At 39.3% G+C, this 23,073-nt stretch overlaps 1 protein-coding gene across 5 annotated transcripts in view; it reads right to left on the bottom strand.

The window, feature by feature from the left end:
• TCF12 (transcription factor 12) overlaps positions 1–18,535 on the bottom strand; it is a 381,119-nt gene extending 362,584 nt beyond the window's left edge. For 4 of the 5 annotated variants that reach the window (XM_082648173.1, XM_082648177.1, XM_082648178.1 and 1 more), the window contains exons 1-3: positions 18,304–18,535; positions 17,220–17,316; positions 16,224–16,296 (exon numbers count right to left, since the gene is read on the bottom strand). In XM_082648173.1, the coding sequence (XP_082504299.1) occupies positions 16,224–16,296; positions 17,220–17,294 (148 nt within the window). In that variant the 5' untranslated portion in view covers positions 17,295–17,316; positions 18,304–18,535. The remainder of the gene's footprint in view (positions 1–16,223; positions 16,297–17,219; positions 17,317–18,303) is intronic. The other variant, XM_082648176.1, reaches the window with a different exon arrangement.
• Between the last annotated feature and the right edge of the window lie 4,538 nt (positions 18,536–23,073).

Here is a 23,073-nt window from a genome sequence, read left to right as displayed (position 1 = left end):
ACTTTCTTGCTATTCAGTGAACATCTTCACCAAAAAGTGTCATTTATATTTTTGAAATGTGTTTACAAACACAGCTTTGTTTCACAAAATTCAAAAATACAAAGCCTGCATTCAAATAATAAAAATACCAATTACCTCATCTTTGACTCACTGAATAAACGCAAACCTGCTCCTTTCACAGGGATCAAACGGGTACTTTCAGAGAGCTAAAAATCAATCTTAGGCGGTAAAGGTGGCATCTCAGAAATCTGCAGGTTTCCAAGCAATGGAAGTTTCTGTTTGAAATAAACACTCTGTTAAACTACACAAGGCAATATATTCTATACATTTCCGGGGTAAGCTATATAAGAACTGAGAATCTAGCAGCCACTATCTCAGATAAAGTGGTCTTAAGTCGGTGAGAAGCTTACAATGGACAATATTTGTTCTGAGGTAGATTACTGAGATGAGAATTTTTATCATCTTTATCACAAAGGTCACATCTCTAAACTGATATACCCTTAGATCTCTCCTAACAAAACTCCTTAACTTTCAATTAATGTTTCCCTCAGAACAAAATTTTTCCAAATTCCACATACAAGGGTCAACTCAATTCCTGGCTTAAGAAAAAGAAAAGATAAAAAATACAATTTCCAAAGACTTCATGTTGAGATTTGCAACCCAATTTCGAAAGACAACGTATTTTCTACAGTCGACAAAAGCAGCTTTTGGCCCAAAAATCTGAGGATGACTTTAAAAGCATTCAATAAAAGATGATGGTTCAGGGGCTTCCCTGGTGGCGCAGTGGTTGAGAGTCTGCCTGCTGATGCAGGGGACATGGGTTCGTGCCCTGGTTCAGGAAGATCCCACATGCCGCAGAGCGGCTGGGCCCGTGAGCCATGGCCGCTGAGCCTGCGCTTCCGGAGCCTGTGCTCCGCAACGGGAGAGGCCACAACAGTGAGAGGCCCGTGTACAGCAAAAAAAAAAAAAAAAAAAAAAAAAAGATGATGGTCCACCCTTCCACCAGAAATTAAGCAGGTGAACAGACTCAGTTCCATTAAATAAGATTATCTTTTTCTGCTCTTATAGATGTTTCCCCACATCTATTATAATGCTAGACCATATAACCTCTCTTCTTCTGTGGTTCAACCCAACTGGCAAAAATCTAGGTTATTGTAGGAAAAGTATCACTCTCAAGGTTTTGGCCATCTAGTGGTTTCCAAACTGTGGTAAAATGGTTCCTACGGTCCTCATACAACAGAGTTCCTCTACCCAATCAAGGCCAGTATCAGAAAAGTCATCCTCCCCACAATATGACATTACTAAAGAACAAAAATGGCACACACCCTATGAAAAGAAAACACTATGAAAGAGTTTGCTCTTCAGAGCTAGGGCTAGCTGTGGTTCAGGAGAGGCAGCTGTATTCACATACAACCTCAGTGACTTTACCACTTGGCCACTTCCTGCTCATCCTTGATGTTTAAATGTGGGGTCTTGGATGCGCTAAGATCTTTTCAGAAGAAGTACGAGAACAGGTGGAACATGCTAATGAATGCACACCACAGGTCTCCAGACAGCTAATACACACAAGTTCAGTGCTTCCTTAAAACTTCACCATGCAGCTGATATTAGGAAATAAAAATGCAATTTAGGATATTTAATCTAAGACATTTAATTTAGGGAATTTAATCTCTCTTTCCAGCAATCTATCACACATCCCCAAACCTAAATATAGTCATTCACCAGGTGTTTGACCTTAAAGTAGGGTACTTTGCAGAAATACAAGTGTAAAACACTATCTTTGCTTTCAGAAAACATACAATCTAAGATATATATATATAAAATATATATATATTTTTTTTTAATGAAAGTATTCTAAAACAGAAATTCTTTGTTAAATATTCACAAGAAGCAGGCTTCAGTCTTCTTTTAAACCTTACAGTGTTAACCCATTAGCTGTCCAGCTACAATAACTGGCTGGACTCAAAATCTGCTGGCCATAACTGCCTTATTGGCTTTAGCTTTGCCTTCAGGAGCAAAGAAGAACAAGTACTTTCCTTTACCCGAGAGTCCTTTAAATATCTGGAAGCCATATTTTTACAAAATTATGACCTGAAATGGCTGGAAAAGATTTCATAAAGGAAAGGGGGCTCAAATGGCACAAAAATGGCAAGTAAATATTCCAGTTTGTAAGAAAAGAATAACTAGAGGCAGGAGGTCAGGTAAAGAACAGTGCAACTGAACCATACAATTCAGACTGGGGAGTAGTGAGTATAAAACTGGCTAAAGTAAGTTCCTATCAGATTATTAAAGAACTTAAATGCCAAGGTAGGACTTCTGTTTGTTTTGATAGCCAATAGGGAACACATGTAGACTCTTGAGACAAACCACAGGAGAAAGATGTTTTAAAGATATGAGGATTGTGTTTTGGACTAAACATTTGGATCCTCCCAAAATTCATCTACTGAAGCCAATATTTGGAGATGAGGCCTTTGATAGGTAATTAGGGTTAAATGAGGTCATGAGGCTGGGGCCCCTGTGATGGCATTAGTGCCCTTATAAGAAAGGACACCAGAGAGTTCTCTCTCCCTTATCCCCTCTCACTCACACACTGAGGAAAGGCTATGTGAGAACACAGCAAAAAGGCAGCCCGTAAGCCAGGAAGAGTTGACATCAGAACCTGACAACTCTGGTACCCTGATCTTAGACTTCCAGCCTCCAGAACTGTTGGAAAATAAATTGCTGCTGTTTAAGCCATCCAGTCTGTGGTATTTTGTTATGGCAGCCTGTGCAGACTAAGACAGACTGGAAAAGAGAGCAAATGGCAGCAAGGAGGCCAAGTAAGAAGACTACTACAATGTCCAGTGGTGAAGTAACAGATAACAGCAGTAGCAGCAAGAATGCAGAAGTCATCAATTACCTATGAAAGAAAAATAAGCTACTTCACCTGGCCCCAGGGTTCTTAGAAATTATATTCAGGAACCCTAGCTATCCACTTCCAAGGTCCTTAGTTTTTCTGTTTCATCTACCATCTACTCTCATGTCACTGCAATTTAATAACGATCTTTCAAGAGGACATTAGGAATTATTACAATCAGAAGGCCCCAGAACTTTCTTGACTCTTGTCAAGTGACTGTCAAATCATCCTATAATCCTAAACCCAGTCACTGTCTTATCCTAAAGAACAACAAGCAAATACCTCCAATGGAGCCTATCAGTCCACAGGCCTCCACCAAAACCACCCCAATAGCGGTACTGACTCTGGGTTCCATGAAGTTTGAATTTGTTGATTTCCTTCTTTAAAACAAAGTGAAAAGTTCTAAACAATAAAATCCCATAAATACATACATACATGGAGTCAGTAAAAACCTCAATATTTCCCAATAAAAGGTGGCCTAGGTGTTTTATATACCCAGACAAGCACACTAATTGGAAAGGGGCAGCGCTGGGACCTGGGAAAGCCCTCATCTTCCCTAATCACAAAGAACCTGGAAAAATAGCACCAGCACACAGCCCCAGCCCTGATACCTTGTCATTTACGGATAAGACTAAGTCAACCCTTCCTGCTTCCAGCAGAGGCATACAGCAGAAGAGAGTTCCACTTGCATTTCCCAACCTCATCCTTGCACCCTCTCATCCTCACTCAGGAGTATACCAAGGCCACCACATCCAGTACTTTAAAATCTTCAAAAGGTTAACTCTTACTGACACTAAAGTTTTGTTCAGATTACTGTTCATCAAACAAAGCAAAAACTTTCCTAAGAACTATTCAACTGTCACCCTACTTAAGCCTGTGGTTAACCTTGTTACTACAACAGATCCTCAACAAGGATTTAAAGCTAAGCTGAGGGGACTTCCCTGGTGGTCCAGTGGTTAAGAATCCACCTTCCAATTCAGGGGACTCGGGTTTGATCCCTGGTCGGGGAACTAATATCCCACATGCCGCGGGGCAACTAAGCCTGCGCGCCGCAACTAAGCCTGCGCTCTAGAGCCTGTGTGCCACAACTAGAGAGAAGTCTGTGAGCCATAACGAAGAGCCCACCCACCACAACGAAAGATCCCCCATGCCGCCACTAAGACCCGATGCAGCCAAATGAATAAATATTTTAAAAATAAATAAAAAATAAAACTAAGCTGAGAATACAGGACTCAAAGGTACTAATTTGGGGGCTCTATGGTTTGAGATATAATTAACAGAGTTTACTTTATTGCTTTAACTTCCCTCATCTAACCAAAAAGAGAAAGAACTCATCTGAAGAGTTCTGAGATTGACTGTTGGAAATGTATGAGTTTTGCATAAATAGTCATTCATTCCACAACTTGTGAACTTGGAATCCCTTCAAGAGTTGCTATGCCACCTAACATAAGACAACTAATATTCGTACAGAATCACAAAACTCCACATTTTAGAAATAATTTCCTTAAAAATTATTTAATTTCATGACTTTCACAACCCCTTAGGCAGTATTTTTATTCTCCTCATTTTAGACATGAGATAGACTCAGAGAAGTTAACATATTGCCGTAGGATCACAAATCTGGTAAATGATAAAGCCAACAATGAATCAAAACTTTGTGACTCCAAACTCCTCCCCTTTCCAGCATACCACAATGTGTCTCTCTCTGTTCTCCACCACCTTAAACAAACCATTCTACACAGACCAATAAAAAAACAACAGCGCATTAGTGTGTTCTCTCAAATGCCTACTGATGCTCTTCAACAAAATGAAAGCCCAGTCTACTTTAAATAAATAATAATACAAAATGGACTAATCAGCACCCTCTTTAAATCTTTTCATTTTACTGCACTGAAAAGTCTGTTGCCAAAATTAAATTTTAACAACTTCCATTAAAACCTCTTCTATATGTTTAATAACACTTTTAAACTACCCTTGGAATAACTATTTTCCATCTGCTTTTACTTGCCTTTATAACTAAACAAACACTAAATCTTTGAAAAGGGGGAAGTGAAAATAATGAATTTTCCACACTATAAAACAACCATTCTTTTCTATGGCCTCAACTAAATAATAGCTGTGAATATTCCAATATCTTACAACTATCAAATTTCATCTTCCTCCCAAGGCACAAAGTCTGATGACAGCTAAACAATAAAAGAAGACCACACACAAAAAGAATTATACTCTCCTAAAGACATTTTGGACTGTAGTTGTCTATATCTAGTATCTTGTAATACCAACAAGAAAAGTTTTATTTTATGGAGGCTTTTGATTATTGTTTTCTTTTTAACAATAAATAAATCTTGAAGCACTTTCTTTTGGAGATTATCAGCATGGCACCATTTAAGCCTCCAGTTACAACAAAAAATTTTAAAGATTTCTGGAGATATTAAATTCCTCCTCATGACAAACCGTACTCTGGTGTAGATTGGTATCAGTGCAGGTGCAACTATGACTGATTAGTTTGCTACTTCTGAGGGGCAATAAGAAACCACAGGCAAATGTGTATCACTGTTGATTTCTCTATTTCCTCTGTAAAATGAACAATTACCAACTTCCTACAAGAATTATGAACTAAATAGTGAATGACTAAAAATTTATGAAGCACATTTATCATTATTGATTTTTTTAAAATAATAAGACTCCTCCCATTCCCCCAATCATTCACTGGGCAAAGTCCCACTGCTCTACAACTTGTTCAGCAAGTCTCAGAGTCTACCCACTCTGGCAATACTCTGAAGTTTGACAAGAGATGTTATATAAAGTATGAAGGCAAGACAGACCCTGGCTGTATGGCCTGTTCTGTGTTCCCACAGCAGGGAATCTCAAACCTCTACAAACTTTATGTGGATTTAATTATTCAATATTATATAATGATTCTTCAGACAGTAACACTGGTAATGCTACAGGGAACAGGTCTGCAAGGGAACCAGAAAAGTCAGTATAGTCAACTGACCTGCCTCTCAAAACAGATACACAAAGACTAGTTTATTACACACTCACTTCATTGCTACTTTCATAGTTATATTAAACAATAATGGGACTGAGCTGATGACAGGCTCCTGAGGAAAATTTCATACACTCATTAGAATCACAATTTGTTTTTAATGAAGATACCTTTAATGAATATACTGCAGGAATAAACATCATGCTACTAACCTATGAAAACTTTTAACCAATATAAAAGTAGAGAATAAAATTACCAAAGACTGGTTTTGTTGTCTGTCCTCTATGAAACCAAATCTTAGCTCCTCCTTTTCTTCATGAATATGACTTGTTGGATTTTCTTCTGTTTGCTCTCACACAGTTAAATCTGGATAAGAGTCAAGGCTGAGGCTTTATCTTGGAGGTAATAACATGCTGCTGATTTTTTATATATGTATATACACATAATTATTTCTTACTTGGTTTTATGTATTTACGTAAATATATCTGTTAGCATCCTGAAATTTTCCATGCAAAATGACCAGGGAAATATCACTACACTCCTTGGCCCAAAAGATGAAAAGCTTATACCTCCTCAAAATGAAAACTGACTTCCTAAAACAATGTATAGGGCAAACTTCTCAAACCACAAAGCTCAGTCCGAAAAGCTTATACTGTATTCCAAGAAGAATTTCCTTTATATTAACAAGTCCACCACAATTTTTTTCTGTATTTAAAATAACTGTCTCTAGCCTAGACTTTTAGTCCAAAAGAGAAATTCTTATTTTGAGTCGAAAACAACAGTGGGGAGGGGGTGAGGGAGATTCTCTCTCTCTCACACACACACACACACACACACACACACAAACACACACACAGAAGGGGAGGTCTATAACACCTTTTTGGAAATCCATGGGGCCGGGTGGGTTTTAGAATTCCATTTTTCAGATTTTAGAAAAGAAATACAGTATACAAACCATACCATACAAATCACCCCCAGCACCTGGTAATCATACAGTAACTAGAAAAATAAGAAATGTTAATGACCTCCCTTCAGATAAGATCGAATCTTGCCACTAAAATAATTTATGCTGAATTTAAAGGAAAAAATTTGATTCATATCTTTTCCGATTTCAAAATGGCAGATCAGTGATTGTGGACCTTTGGCAAGTAAAAAGGTGGTCTTGACATATCATAAATAAACTGTGCTATCACCTAAAATAAAAAGAACTAGCTGATGCTTAAATAAGAGACACTTAGGATATTTAATAAAGTCTTAAAGTGGATCTAATTACTTGCCTAGTTGGAAAAGCATAATCAATTCAAGCTGCCTATAAGTTGCCACCAAGAGATTCAACATGCATCATCTTCCCTCTTTAACTTTATTCCAAATTGGGACCAACACTGAAAAACATTTTCCAAAACCTAAGTATGTCAAAGTCAGCTGCATACAGTAGGGTTTCCAAATAGCAAAAATCTAAGAGGACCTCCTAACTCAGGAGAACTCAATGATTTTCATCCCTTGTTTATGAATGCCCATATAAACTCAGATTCTCTAAACTAACTTGTGGCCAAATCATGTTTCTGCCATAAGTTCAAAGTGAGCCTAGCATTTTTTCCTCTCCAGTAGCATAGTAAACCCTTTTTTTTATTCCCAACCATCTCAAAACAACATACGCCTCAGAACAGAGAGGCTGGATGACTGTAATTCCCTCCAAGCAGGGATCCCCATGGTGTCCCACCACTAACTCACAACTCTTGCTGAGAGCAGCAGCACATATGCTCATTGATTAGAGTTGTGTGATCAGATTAAGTTCAACCTGTGTTCTCTACATTAACCACCAGTGAAGTGGCGGAAGGGTCATCATGAGTTGATCCTGCTCATTTTAAAGCCTCACAATGGCTCACTGGCAAAACCACCAGAAGAAAACAAGTGAACAACTTCTGAGGGAGGCTAATGCCAGAAAGACTTCCTTTGAGTAACTGGAATAATTTTTCAAATTCAGAGTATTCCCTCAGTTCAAATTCACGCACTTTCATAACACCTAAAACAGATCTGAGAAAATGACATCTTGGGCCAGCTTTCTTCATTTTTAATAACCAAAAATAAGGTATAGTAGTGGGTTTTTTTTTTTTAAAAAGGTAGTATTTTCTGTCCTGTGCCTTATCTCAAATTGTTTTTTTATTTTATTTTGAAGGTTTCATCCCTGAGTCACTGTCCAATGCAATAAAAATTAGTAACCAATCGCTAATCTGTTTTCATTTCTGTGTGATCTTTAAGTCCCCAATCAGCTTATAGTAGCTTGGATGACTCACCATGGTCTTTATGAGAGCACATTTTTAACCTGGAACACATGAGAGCACATTTTAAACATGGAACAAAAAAATCAAAGCTCTCCCTGTAAAAACATACAAGTCAGGGGTATGTGAAAAAATCACAGGATGATCTGGATAGAAAAAGAAAACAGAAGTTCAAATGACAGTTATATATATTACCAACAAATTTCTCTGTGCTTCAGCTTACAGAATAACAATTTGCTCCCTACCAAAACAACCCCCCTCCCCCAATGTAACATTCCCTTTTCATAGATTTTTGTAGGAGCAAGAAAAGATCCAAGATAAAGACAGCCAAAGAAAATACACTCTAAGGCTGGTCTTCTCACTGAAGAAAGGATAGTATAGGACTGCATCCCACTCCACCCTGGCCTCTACCCCCAAAGATACAAAGGAAAACAGGAGGAAGGCAATGTCATAAGCTAAACTCAATGCATCTTCCTAGAACTTCAGTTTTACTTAATGATTAATTAAAACATATTTCTATTACAACAAATATGTTTGTGCTAGGGAGTAGAAAGTAAAATGCACATGAAGATTTTTAAGATAAGATTTCTTCTGCTCACTTACAATGTGTTGCTTCAGGCTACCAGGGGAGTTTATGCTCCTTCCCTGCCATTAAGAAAAAAGTGGAGAAGCTCTACCCTAGAGACTCATTCTCTCCAACCTGTCTCCCAGCTATTCTATCCTCTCAGGTCACATCATTTTTATTTTATTTATTTATTTATACTACACTTCATTCTAGAAAGGAAAATTTTCAAGCAGACAGAGAGCAATATAAAGAAAACCCTACATCCAAGTGGCAATGCCTAAACATGAAAGAGGGTTTTCAAAAGGTGTACACATTTCTGTTTACCATTCTGTACTATACAATATGTAGTCCACAAAATAATAGTATTAAGAAGAAATGAGCTACAAAAAATAAAGGTAAGGTTATTAGGTACCTAATGACCTTTCAAAACTATTCTTCAGCCTGATTTTGGCACTAGAAAGCAACTCTGACATGTGCCCTTGGGGGGCATTTCCTCACCCTCCCCATCGCCATAAAACATCACATCATTTTATCTAAAGTAAAATGAGGTAATGCCTATAAAGAGCTTAGCAAAGCACCTAGCATATGATAATAGTTCAATAAACACTGGCTATAATACTGGTTATAATTATTACTATTAATAATAATATTACATTAGTATTACTTAAGCGGGTGCCATAGGCAGCTACAATTTTTGAATCTACAGTGTAGCAGGCAATATATAAAGATAATCTTATTTGATCCTCATAAGGATTCTGAAGGTAAGCATTATTATCCACTCTTCATAAAGGAAAAAGTATGCTCAGATCATTTAAATGACTTGCCTAGGGCCACCCAGCTAATAAGTTGCAAAGCACTGTTCCAATCTAGTCATCTGGCTCCTGAACCCAATTCTTCCCACTGCACTATACTACCTCTCTTATAAAAAGTCAAGAATTCAAGGGCTCTCTCACTGATAGACTCCAACTAGATTCCACTCCATTTCAATAAGCACAGGTCAAAGAATGACAGGAATTCCCTCCAGTCAACAGACAACCAAATTACATACAAATACAAATCTGCACCAAATGTCATCAAACACTCCATCCATAAACTAATAAAAATTTGTATTTTTACATTAAATAATCAACCAAAGTCACTAATTCTATACATCTAACTCCACCATTAACATCTATTCTTGACCTGATCATTTATCTCCCTCTGAATTCATTTCCCTAAGGGTATTCATTCACTCACTTAGTTTTAATTATAACTTGTAGGAACAAAAACCCAAATCTACATCTCCTATCCAAAGGAAATTGAAGTGTAGATAAAAATATATGCATGTACAAAAAGGTATTCACTATCATATTTTTTATAATAACAAAACGCAAATCAACAAACAAAATCTCTAAACGTCAAGCAGTAAGATAACTGATTTGATAAGTTATGCTATATTCATCCCATGTAATAATACCATACAATAATTTTAAATAGAGCTTACGAAGAACCTTTAAGAACATGAGAAAATGCTCATAACATCAAGTGAAATAAAAAAGCAGGACATGAAATGAAACCATCAGTAAGCTCAACTTTGCAAACACAGAACAGGAAAAAAAGACTAAAAGGAAATAAGTCAAAATGTAACAATTTTCTCTGTATAGTAAAATAACCGGTGTCTTTTTTCCCTTGTTGCTTTTTCTGTTCTCCAATTTTCTTTTCAATGATGATTATGTATTAATTTTACAGCCAGAAAAGAGTTTTTTTAACCAAAATTTTTAACTCATCTTGCAGCACTCTTCTCTCATAAATCCCCAAGTTAGCCAAGAGTCCCAAGTCATGTGAAATTTAAAATGCTCAAAACATACCAGCATCTTTATATATTTTTTTTTCTCCAGCACTACTACCCTCCAATTATGCCAGAACTGCAAAAGTAATTTCTCTTACCTATAGAAATCCAGTCCTTCAAATTCTGTCAATCCTTTTCTTCTGGTATTTTTCCTTCTTACTTCCTATTTTCCCTTCCTACTTCCTATACTAATACCAAGTCCAAACCTTCACCAGCTCATCCCTAGATTAGCACAATAGCCTCCTGAATAAGTAAATGCCTTCCTTATTCTATTGCCTCACCACTAACAATTCACTCCACCACAGTTGACTCTGTGCCAGATACTGTTCCTGGAGCTTTACTTGTATTAACTCGGTTAACATTCATAACGACTCTATGAGGATGGCTAGTATTATTAGTCCTATTTTACAGATTAAGAAATAGAAGCACAGAGAGGTTAAGATACATACCCAAGGTCACCAGCTAATAAATGGCAATGATTAGATTTGAATCCATGCAGTCTGGCTCCAGATAACAGTATATAAATATGAGCTACTCAAGGAGTGCAGGAGTGATAATCAATAAAAATCAGTTTCTCTTTCCCTGAACTGTGTACATACAGGCCCTTGGAGTAAGCCTTCCATTTCCGGGTCTCTTTTCATGCTATTCCACAACTAGGAGAACAGTTCTTCTCTTCCCTAATTCATTTTTCATATCTCCTTTAAAAGTCAACTTTAAATTCAACATTTTTGAGTTTTCCTTAAGCCAGTTCCCTCACTCCTCAGCACATTCTTACTCTTATGGACTCAATTTAACCTATATTAATGTGCAGTTGTTGACATTTTTTATGTTATAGAAGTTTACCTCACATTTTTACATTTTATCTTCCTGTCTAGATAATGAAATGCCTCCACTTTTTTTGGTCTATGTCCTTCTCCATTTGCCACCTTCCCAAAAGCCAGTAGAATAGCAACCAGCACAAAGTAAATACTAAATAAATATGTGGTTAACTGATAAATCTAAGATAAATATGGCTCAACTATTTAACAAAGCAGAAAGTCTTTTGAACTAATATATTTAAATGTATGTCTTCTTTTCATTTTATTCCCTAAGCACAAAAGCATTAGATTTGTAATTTCAACATTCCCATCCAAAAAACATATTCAAGCAATACCCAAAAGCAGTCCTATTAAATACTTTTTTTAAAAAGATATCCCACACACTGTCCAGAAACTCCTTTTTTTTCCCCAGGAGACCTTTTCTAATAGTGTTATTTTACTCTCTTGTGGCAAGAGTTATCCAAGTCTTTGACAACACTAAGCAGGCAGTGACATTCCAGACGTGAGTATCAACTGTTTAAGAACAAAAAAAGACTATTTGGCTTTAATAAGAGATTATCATAAATAGGCCCATTAAATCTAAAATGTGAAAACAATTGTGTTTATATTTAAAGTTGAGTATCTTCATCTTTATCTTCTTATCCAAGAAAATGATTTTAAATGCTTAAATTGTTAACGAAAACAGATGGAAATAATAATTAATTAAAGGTATGGCTCATTGTATATACTAAACAAGTCTCTAAAATACTGTGACCTAATCAAACTGGTTTTCAAATCCATTCTAAGCCATGACTACTTAAAAGAGCACTATAGGAACTACTCCGAAAAGCACACAGTACTCATGGTTATAATCTTGTCTCTAATTTTTGTTTTCCAAGAATGTATTTTCATATACAGATTTTCTCTAAAAGACACCTTTGCTACTTAACTTTTACATTAAATGAGCCACCTAACAGTAGACCATATTTATCCTAAAATATTATATTTTTCCTCATATGCCTGCTGACTCTGCAGTTACTCTAATTCATCACTACAACTCGCCAGAAGTAAATGTCTAATATGGTTCAGTTACCCAAATAACAGTACTAAATTTGAGTGTATATTACTATACACTATAGTTAACAAACTTCAACACTGATAGGTACACATATGAAACACATCCTACTCGTAACTTTACAATATTTTAAGTGAAAAAGCTAAATCTAGTTTCCCCTCTATTTAAAATTACAATTCCTACTTATATTACACTTCAGTTAAAAAACACATTGGTAAAATTTTGGTGTTCTCTTCCTTGATATTTCAAATAATGCTTTAGCAATTTGAAAAGCTTGCTCCATTTTAATTGAGTGAGTAGGTGTTTACTAATCATTCCCTTTTTTAAAAAAATTACTTGAGAAGTAGATACAGTTATAATAGGGAAACACCAGGAATCCTTGTGATGATGGAACTGTTCCTGTATCTTGAGTATAACACTGTCAATAACCTAGTTGTGATATTGTACCACAGTTTTACAAGATGTTACTGTTGCAGGAAACATGTTAAAGTAAAAGTGGGATCTCTGTATTGTTTCTTACAACTGCATATGAATCTACCATTATCTCAAAACAAAAAGTTTAATTTAAAAAAATACTGAAGAGTAATTTAATGAGAATTCATTTTTCTGGCCTCCCAGAAAATTTTTTGAAAATTCAGTATTTTCAAAAATCCCAAATGTGCATATGAAAATACCTCCCAAATGAAAAACTGTACTCCTTTTAAAAATTAAGAGCTAGAAAATCGTTCTTATAATTCTTTCCAAAAATCTTGAGCAAGAAGAAATCTATAGTGTTACAAAAGTCTGATTTGAACAAGGAAAAGTAAAAGCTTTACTTGCTTGTTAAAATAACTCTCTAGATAGAAATATAAGAGACAGACTCAATATATATAGATGGCTTACTAAACAAATTTATCCCACTCCCTTCCAACATCTCTTGTTACTTGGATTCAAAAACCAACAAAGGAAATTTTTCAGACATCATGTAAACATTTAAACTATGAAAAATTAAATCCAATATCACAATTTAGTTCTCCATACTCAATCCCTGAAGCTGGAGGGGACAGTGGATTTAAACACCAGAACTATTTCCACTTTGTCAATCCTTTCAACAAGCTTTCCTCCTATACACTGTCCTACAAAAGTGCCTCACCTTTAACTCCTACAGAGAGAAACCCCTGTCTCAAGGTCACCATAAGAATACCTCACAGCTTCTATCATACCAAACAGACAAATTCACAGTTGTATCATAATGCAAAGAAAATTAACACCCTTGATGAAAAAATATGACTATAAAAATTCCTCAAGACAAATAAGTAACAGAAAATACATATTAGCCTTTTCCATTGAGACTTTTGATGAAGTGTCGACTATCTTACAAGTTATATATCGCTTTAGGAATAAGATTTAAAAATAACATCACGTACTATAGCATATACACTGAAATTAACTCATCCTCAAAAAGGACAATCAATAAAGAAAATTATACACACAACTGTAGTTTTCATGAGGCAAAAGGCTTGGGATTTTGCAAATGTTACTTCAAAAACAAGGTAACTCTAATCTTTAAGTCACCTCTTCAGAAGGAAAGTCAGATCTTTAGCTCCTTATACACTGCAAATAATCAGGCATTAGGACATATTACATATCCTTTGACATGAGATCAGAAGATTATTAAAGTGTCAATAAAATATACAAATAAAACAATATTGCCATACCAACCTCTTTTAGACATTTCCTTTAAGATAAGAAATGGCTACAGGACCATATCTACCAGTATACTTTCATATAAAATGACTGCTTTGCTATTCTCCCTTCCCCCTAAAGCTAAATCCGTTCACTGATTATTAGAGGTCATAGCTTTTTTTAATTACAATTTTTTCCTGAAATTTAAAACAAACCACATAGATAAAGATAAATATTCAAGTTCAAATTTTCAACAGATAAAAAAACCTAACAGTTTTAAAGCTAAAAATTTCCTGCTCTAAAGAATCAAATATTATGAACACTTCTACAATGTAGAAAAATAATTTTTTTCTTTGTATAATGCATGCTACAGAAAGAAGGACCCACACTGTTCCAATGTCATGCTAGAGTTCACTGAACTTTTTTTTTAATTTTAGACTACATATATCATACCTTAATTTTAAAAAGTAAAAAATATATATTTGCCTTTATTTTAAAAACAGAAAGTATTTCTAATAGCCAGTTTCTGAAGTTCATGTCCTTGATATCAATGAATGTCAGTTAAATATATTTTCTACAATTCAAGTCAGAGCTAACAGTCTGAAACAGCAATATCACTATTCATTTAATGAAATATACTAAGCATCTACTATGTATTAGACAAAGAAAATTTGAAAGTTCCTGAGAATGTATCAGTTGCAAAAATTGACATGTATTCAAAACAGTAGTAAAGAAAGAGAATATAGCCTTCTTCTTAATAATTTTCTTCTTAATAATAATTTTATTCTTAATAATTTTCTCTCCTCAACCCAAAAAAGCGATGATTTTCAAACCACTACGAATAAATGGATAGAGGTGGGAGAAGAGCTGGGGTTTGGCTGACATTTTATGATATCCTTTTGATTAAGGATAATATTAGTCTTTAGGATATTTAAAATTCAAAATGTTTTTATTTGAGATGTTAAACAACATGCTATATTTTCCTCTTAAGTTGTAATTTCATCATTAAAAATGAATTTTAGTAAATTAAGGTAGTGTATGATTTTTACATAGAAACTTGTTTTAATGTAAAGTGGTATAAAGGGTTAAATTGGTTATGAAATTAACCTTCTTTTCTGATGTTTTGCTCCCACAGTATCTTAAGAAGTCAACTATCATTTTACTAGGGGAAATAAAAAAGCACCGGTCAAAGAGGAATTACTGAGTTTCAGCCTAGAGATTTGACAGCTGGTTTTCTTATGTTGCTGTCTTGGCTTTTGTTTTTGTTTTTTTTTTTTACCTCTTCCCGCACTAAGGAATAAATCTAAGTTAAACAGAAAATGATAGCTTTTGTACACTAGAATGGACCTTGCTTCTGGAACATTTATTTTTTAAAAATCATGAGTATAACTAAGTAAGAAAAATCAAAAATGCACACTTAAGAAATATAGGATAAATGTTAATAATGGAGTAGAGTAGTTATAAATATACAGAAAGTAAATTTGAGGACGAAAGCACTAGTGTAGAACTAGGAATCTAATTTAACTTACGCTAAACATCCTAATGTAACATGAACGTAGGACAGAATTCAATCATCTGTGTTATTTGAAAGTACATCTAACTTTCTATTCATTCATTTGTAACATTTCAAATAACTGTGCACAAAATTGTTAATTTCCTGAAGACTTCCAAAAGGAATAGCCATCTTTTAAAATAAGTGTTACTAATTACTGCTTGACTCAATTCCACTTTTCATATACATATTTTAAATAACATTATTTTACCAACTCTTTAGAATCCAAAAGTTTAATAACATTAACGGGCTAAAATTTAGAAAATTTTTAAAATACAAATATTTAAATTAACAATTTAAAAAAAAATACTACACATGGACCAAAGAGCGTTTTCTTCTGGTACTTTTCTAAATACAGAGGCATGCTATAATCCCTTGCACTCAAACAAGATAATGTTCAATTTAAAAATTCAGAGAAAAGAGAACAAATTTTAAATTCACATTGAAATTCTTGAAGAAATGTCAATGGATCCTTAAAGGAACAGCCCACATTTGGGGCTTGTTTGTTTTTGTGTATAGTTTTAACTAGACATCACAACACCAAAATATGAGTTTCTGATTTTAGACATGATCTTACCTGATCCGCTGAACTGACTGCTTCCCAGTGTCGTTGGTCTGGTTTTCCCACTATTAACAGGTGGGGAAAACATCTGCAAAATAATCCAAACGCATCTGTTAGTTGTGAAATTCTTCTAGATTCCTTGCAAACAAAAGTCCACCAAGAGTCATCAATTAGTTGCTGTATTTCAGAGGGAAGTTAAAATAAAATTGGATATATACATTCATACCCAGAAAAGCAAATACATTTAGTGATATTATTTCCTCACACTATTTGGAAATACTGGCTATCTTCTGTTCTGAAAACCCAGTCAGTTACATGAGAGATTCTAAGATTATTAAGTTTAAGTGGTAAGTTTCTGTCAATGATCTTCGCTTTGTACCAGCAGTTAATAAAGGAATTCAACGCATTAGAAATAAGGGCAGTGGGGCCAGCTGATATTTTTAAGTCACTCAATTATTTCCCATGTTAAGAAAATTTTAAATGTACATACACACATGTACTTCTTGTATATGCATATCTTCACACACATACACACATGTATAAGTACATATATATTTATATTAAAATGGTTCAACCCAAAAGGCTGGGAATCCTAGCCCTTCACTAGCTTTCCTGTAACTGACATCTTTCAGGTACCATAAACTATACATCTTGAAAAGGGAAATGGTTAGGAGTGTTGAAGAAAAAACAATTTTTTTTCATATGAAGTTCAAAATCCCTAATAATCATCAGGGTCAGAGGATGACTCAACCAAAGCTCAAGATTACGCTGTTCTCCTTTTAACTGGCTAAATCAAATGACCCCTCTGGCATTAAAGTTTTAAATCTGCAAGTCTAGACATTACATCAAAGTTCAGGTGTCCAACTTGGGGGAGCTGGACTCCAGCCCTGAGAACTACTGCTCAAAGCAGATGGAGTTCACGCTGCTTAGTCTCCACGTCGCTCTCCCCCCTTTCTTTCTTTTTCTGTAAACCTCAGCGGAACCCCAAGATGCCGCAGAAAGCTCTCATACCGCACTGAAGTCCAGCAGGTCGCTCAGCTCCTTATCGGTCCCTATAGCAGCCATGCGCTGCTGCTGGGGATTCATCTTCGGCCACTTCTAGCAGGTCCTAAGGCAGAGGAAAGAGGCTCAGCGAGAGACCACCGAGGCCCAAAGTGTGTACGGGAATGGAGAGAGGCGTAGAAGAAGAGGAAAAACGCCGGGCTGCCTTCCAATATCCTACTCGTTCCCCACCGCCGCGCGGGCAGGGGGCAGGAGAGCCCGGTGCCCGCGCCGGGTCCGTGAATCCACGCGTTTCTCGGCCCGGCCCGGGAGCTACGCGGCGGCTCCCGCAACTCGCCGCCTCTCCCGCAAGTTTCCGAGCCCGTCCCTGCCCCCTCCCCGGCGCCCCCTACCCCGCGCAGCCGCGGGGTGCCGGACGCGCGGGGCCCGGCCGGGGCGGGGGTCTCGAGGGGCGGGGATGAGGGGCGATCGGGCATCCAGCGAGCGGAGCGGCGGCGAGGGGAGTAGCGAAGTGACTCTCTGGCTCGGCAACAATAGAACTGACAAGTTGCAGGGAACGCGCCGCTCGCAGGCCCGCGTCTGCGGCCGCCGCCGCCGCCCGGATGTCCCCCGCGGGCCCCGGGGGTCGGAAAGCACACCCCCGCCGCGCGCGCGTCCGAGGGGCGTTTTTAAAAAGAAAACAGAAACACCGACAACTAGCCCCGCTCTTGCCCGGCGTCCTCCTCCCCCGGCTCGGCCTCCTCCCACTTTTGCTGCCCTGCCCGCGGCCGGCCGGCCCCGGACCTGCCTAACAATGAGCCTGGCTCGGCAGCCGAAGAACCCGCTCTCCCGCGCGCCCCGGAACCCCAGCCGAGCGCTGAGCGGGGCGCGCAGGCCGAGCGCGCCGCTCGCGGGCCTGGCCGCCCGCGACTCTTCACCTCCGCCCCCACTCCGTTCCCCAACTTGGAGGGGACCCCGAGTTCGCCTCTGTACAAAGGGGCGCGGAGTTGGGGCGCGGGCCGGGGGCGCCTCCGCTCCGCCAGGGACGCGGCGCCGCTCCGCAGCCCCCAGCCCCAACACAGCGTCCCCCTCCCGCTTGCCGGCCCGCAATTACCTGCCGCCCCGTCTCCGCATCCAACCACCCCGATTAAAGTTCACTTTGGCCGGGAGAGCGGGCTCGGACTTCCCCTTGCACGGCCCGGCGGTTCGGCTCACTTTCCCCCGCGCGAGCTTTCGGATCCGGGCGGGGGAGGCGGCTCTCAGGCCTGGCCGCCCCTTCCTCCCGGGGCGGGCTGGCGGTCCCCCCAGATAGAACTTGTGGGTCTCCTCAGGCGGACATTTTTTTCGCTGAGGCGGCCTCAGCACCGCGCTCGGCTCGGTTCTGGATCCCTCCGCGCCGGGAAGAGCCCCGGATTAACCCTTTCGTCCCCCGCCCGCTCCTGCCGCCTGCGCCGAGGAAGTGGGGCCAGCCGAGGGGGCGGGGAGGAGCCTGCGGGAACGGGGAGGGGCCGGCGCGCGGCTGGCGGACAAAGCCCGCGGTGGGGTGAGGCGGGCCGGAGTCGGAGCCGCTGGGGAGGGGCGGGAGCCACGAGCAGACACCCAGCGAGGCAGGGCTAGGCCGCCCGGGAGGACGCCTGGTCGGGCCCCTGGGAGAGGGTAGGCGGGCACCGTGGCGCCTCCCCTTTCTTGTCCTGCTCCGGCTTCCCGCCCCGAAGCGGAGCGGCGGAGACGCTTCAGCGGGCTCATCTGGATCCGCTGACCAGGCCACCCAGCCCGAGGCCGGAGAGCCCTGAAAGGCTTCCGTTCCCGAGCAAGCCGCGCTGGACGCCAGATGCCACACTCGGCCTGGCCCGAAGGCTCCGGCCCTGGGAGGCTGCGTAGGGCTCGGCTTGGAAGATGCGTGTGTGGGGAAGGAGACCGGCCACCTCGGTCGGCTTTTGGAGTAGGTACGGTTGGTCAAATTCGTTGCTGAGCGGAATGCAGAAGAGGCAAAACCTTCCTCAAACCACACAAAGCAACGTGGGCTTCAGGTTCCCAAACACTTCACTCACTCAAGCGTCCACGACTACAATCCTCTCTTCCCATCCGAATCCCAAAAGAGGCCACTGAATCGCACAGCAGGACGAGTTCTTGTAAATGGATCAAGCCAGTCCTTTCATTTTACAGAGACAGCCCAGAGAGGCTCTGTCACAAAGTCGCAGTCTTGGCGCAAGTACTGAACTTGGCCTGAAGAACCCCAAACGGAGTAAGAAGAGGACAAAATAACTAAACCTCAATTTCATTCTATTCAGACGTCAAAGTAAGGTTTTCTCCAATAGCAGCCAATGTTTTGACTCTCTTGGGTCAGTGAATGCAGTAAAGACCAGTAAGCCCCAGGCGGAAGAAACACTGTGAGGAAAGAAGACATATCCAAAGTAACAAATTGAGAAATGCAGCGAACGCCTTGAGGGCAACAACCTGGCAAGAAGGAGCCATTGGAGCCCAGATTTGCATGGAAACAAGGAGATAGACTTAGCTGCAAATATGCAATAACTGTACTTTATTACAAACAGAGCTGTCCAGCGGAAGAAGGCAATTGTAGCTTGGGGGTAAGGGTTTCCATTACGTTCTCAACAGCTACACCCTGCACCTGGCCAGATCCTGTGGTAACCTTCCCTGTATCTACTACCCCTTATCTAGGTAAACACCTACCCCCTTTCTTGGCATCACATCCCTGGCCTGGCTGCCTACTGGAGAACGCGGTTCCATTCCAAGCAAATGAGCAAAATTCCAAACTAAATGAAGCAGCACAGTTCCATTCCATGCTACAGTTACTGGTTGGCAATGTGCATGACACAATTTGGGCCAATGCTGGGGGCTTCAGGGAAAGTTTTTGTTTATTTTTTTTTCATATTCGGAGAGCTTCAGAGGCAACTTCCTCTTTCTGCACGTACTCAAGAAATCCAGGAGCATAAAAACAATGAAAAAATGTGAAGGAATATCACCAGCATATTTTACAGAACAAGAAAAAAAAAAAATCAAGGAACCTCTGGACTTTGGGCAGCCATCTTCCAACCACCAGGTCCAGCCAGGTGAAAATAAAGCAGACATGGAGAAAGCATAGGCAGAAAAAGATATGCTTTGGTGATGTTTTTGAGTCTCTGATCACAGCTTCTGAACCCAGGACTACTGTCATTGATGGAACCAACAGGATTAGAGTATTCTGCTGTTTGTAATCTAATGTGTTCTAAGCGATATAGGCCCAATGGCTATTTTTTGTAGCAAAGACCTAAACATCAAGATGAAAAGTCTGAGTAGAACTTTTAAGGCCCCATACCAGTAGAAAGATTCTCAGTGGTAAAACTGAAGAGAAATCTTGGGGAAAGGAGAAGGCATATAATCCCATATCAAGACAAAAGGAGAGCCAGTTTCTTCTCATACAACTAATTTAGAGGAAGAAATTACTGTCTGCCCAAACCCTCGGTCATGGGGGCTCCCTCACTCCTTTGAGGGACTGACTGAAGTTTTTCATTTCTATTATGGCCCATATTGTTATATACTTTATTTTCCTCATTAGATTAAACACTCCTTGAGGGATGGGACTGCTATGCATCTGTCTGTACTGTGCCCCTAGCAAAGTGCCATGTGTATAGTACACACTCAAAAAAGGGAGGCTGGAATTAAATCTATCAGTCATTTGGCATTAAACATGAATATATTTCTTATCCTGTAATACAGTCTTTTCATGTATCATTTTTAATAGGGGAATATTTTCCCCACCAATGGATTTTCTATAATACTCTGGACATATATGGAAGACAAAAAGAATATAAAAACTGGAGTTGTGTCATTTGTAAGTAATTTCTGGGCTTTTGCTGACCTTGCCAGATAGAGCCAGAAAGCTTTATTAAAAAGCTCAGAGAGGGCTTCCCTGTTGGCGCAGTGGTTGAGAGTCCGCCTGCCGATGCAGGGGACACGGTTTCGTGCCCCGGTCCGGGAGGATCCCACGTGCCGCGGAGCGGCTGGGCCCGTGAGCCATGGCCGCTGAGCTTGCGTGTCCGGAGCCTGTGCTCCGCAACGGGAGAGGCCGCAGCGGTGAGAGGCCCGCGCACTGGAAAAAAAAAAAAAAAAAAAAAGCTCAGAGAGAAACAGTCAGTAACACAAATTCAGTAATAATTAATAGTACTCTTGCTATAGTATAAGTTAATATCAATAAATCAATATTGAAATATATTTAATGAACGCTTCTTACATGCAAGGCATGGTGCTAAATGCTGTTTAGGAACAGAAAATATCAAACCCACCCTGCCACTCTATACTCGAAAACACACACACACAATTTTATCAGGGAGACCTGAAATGCCCAAAGAAACCTTTACAGTCAAAAGAAAAAGCAGCCAAAACAATACAGTTTGCTCCCTTGGGAGAATGACTTGAACTTGGCCTCTCATTCAGAAGGCAAGAATTCTAGAAAGCTCAGAGAAGGAAAAGAAGGAGGAGAGAGAATAGAGCCAATCAAGTCAATGGGCAAGTTGCTATGTAGATGGAGTGACTGGCTTCCTAACATTTTCCCCTTAGAACCAAGGTTAATGGCTAATAGACTCCCTTGTAGCTCCCTGCTCTGTAGGAGAGCAGCTAGGAGTCTGTGCTTTCTTTCCCACAGCTGTCCCCTTGGGACTAAAGGGAACAATTTTATGTAACAATTAGTTTAATAAGAAGTATTACCTTCAGTTCATGGCACTCACATCAAAGATGAATTAAAAGCCAAGATTTTCCACTTTTATCATAAGCCAGATTCTGCTAGTAATCAATGATCCCCTCCTCACTCTCTTTGATCAGCTAGCAAGAATCCCTCACCTTTGGGGGATTTCCTGGTATGGATTTCGCCTTTCCTCTCTGTTCATAGGTAAAAAGAGTATTCTCCTTGCTAGTGTCATTTATTATTTAAGCCATTAAATGGCTTTACTGCAAACTTCTCTGCAGAAGGTAAAGCAGGAGATCTCTAGAGGGTAGGGGGATTAAGTGAACATTTGTATATTGGTTGCTGAGGCTCCCAGATATCTTTACCAACTTGGCTCCCAGATTCCAGCAGCCAGACTTTCAACTTCCAAGGAGGAGATTAGAAGATACTTCTATGTGGAATCTGATCAACCCAAGAGGAAAGATCTGAAGATATTAACATGGGAGGTTCCCCACCTATTAACCCAAACAAATAATTCTATAAAGACGTTTATAGCTGACAAACCCCCCACCCAATCACTCAGAGTTTCCAATCAGCATTGTATTGTCCTGTTCTTAAATATGAGCAGACAATCAAGGATTGGTTATCAGACATTTGAGAGAAGCCACTATCATGTGAGACATTTAGAGCATTTAGAATTGAAAACGGGAGAGTATAAATGGGGAGAAAATTGATAAATGCTTTGGAAGAGGAAGTTAAGGAAATCTATTAGAAAGCAGAGAGGACCAGTTCAGGAAGTACAAAATCCAAATAATAATGGCTCCAAAAAGAGAGATAAGGGGGAAAAATGATGAAAGTCATCGATGAAATAATCTAAGAAAAATTCCCAGAACTGAAGTAAATGAGTTACCAAATTAAATGGGTTCATGAAGTGCCCACCAAAACAGATAAAAATAGATCTATAACAAAGCATGTGATCAGGAGATTTGAGCATAACGCAGACGAAGACAAGATCTTCAAGCTTTCAAAGAGAGCACAAAACACAAAGAATTAAGAATCAAAATGTCATCCATTGTTCAACAGCACTAGAAGCTAGCGGGCAATGGAACAAGGCCTTCAAACATTCTGAAGAAAGAAAATTGCTAAATGAAATAATGGTTTGGAAGTATTTTTTTAAATAACTCTATATGTCATATCATTTTTAAAGCAAATATTACTTTTCTC

This window comes from Grampus griseus (assembly GCF_964374135.1).
Source record: "Grampus griseus genome assembly, chromosome: 2".
NCBI lineage: Eukaryota > Metazoa > Chordata > Mammalia > Artiodactyla > Delphinidae > Grampus > Grampus griseus.
The sequence above is the reverse complement of the archived record's forward strand: the minus strand, read 5'-3'. Positions and strand labels throughout refer to the sequence as shown.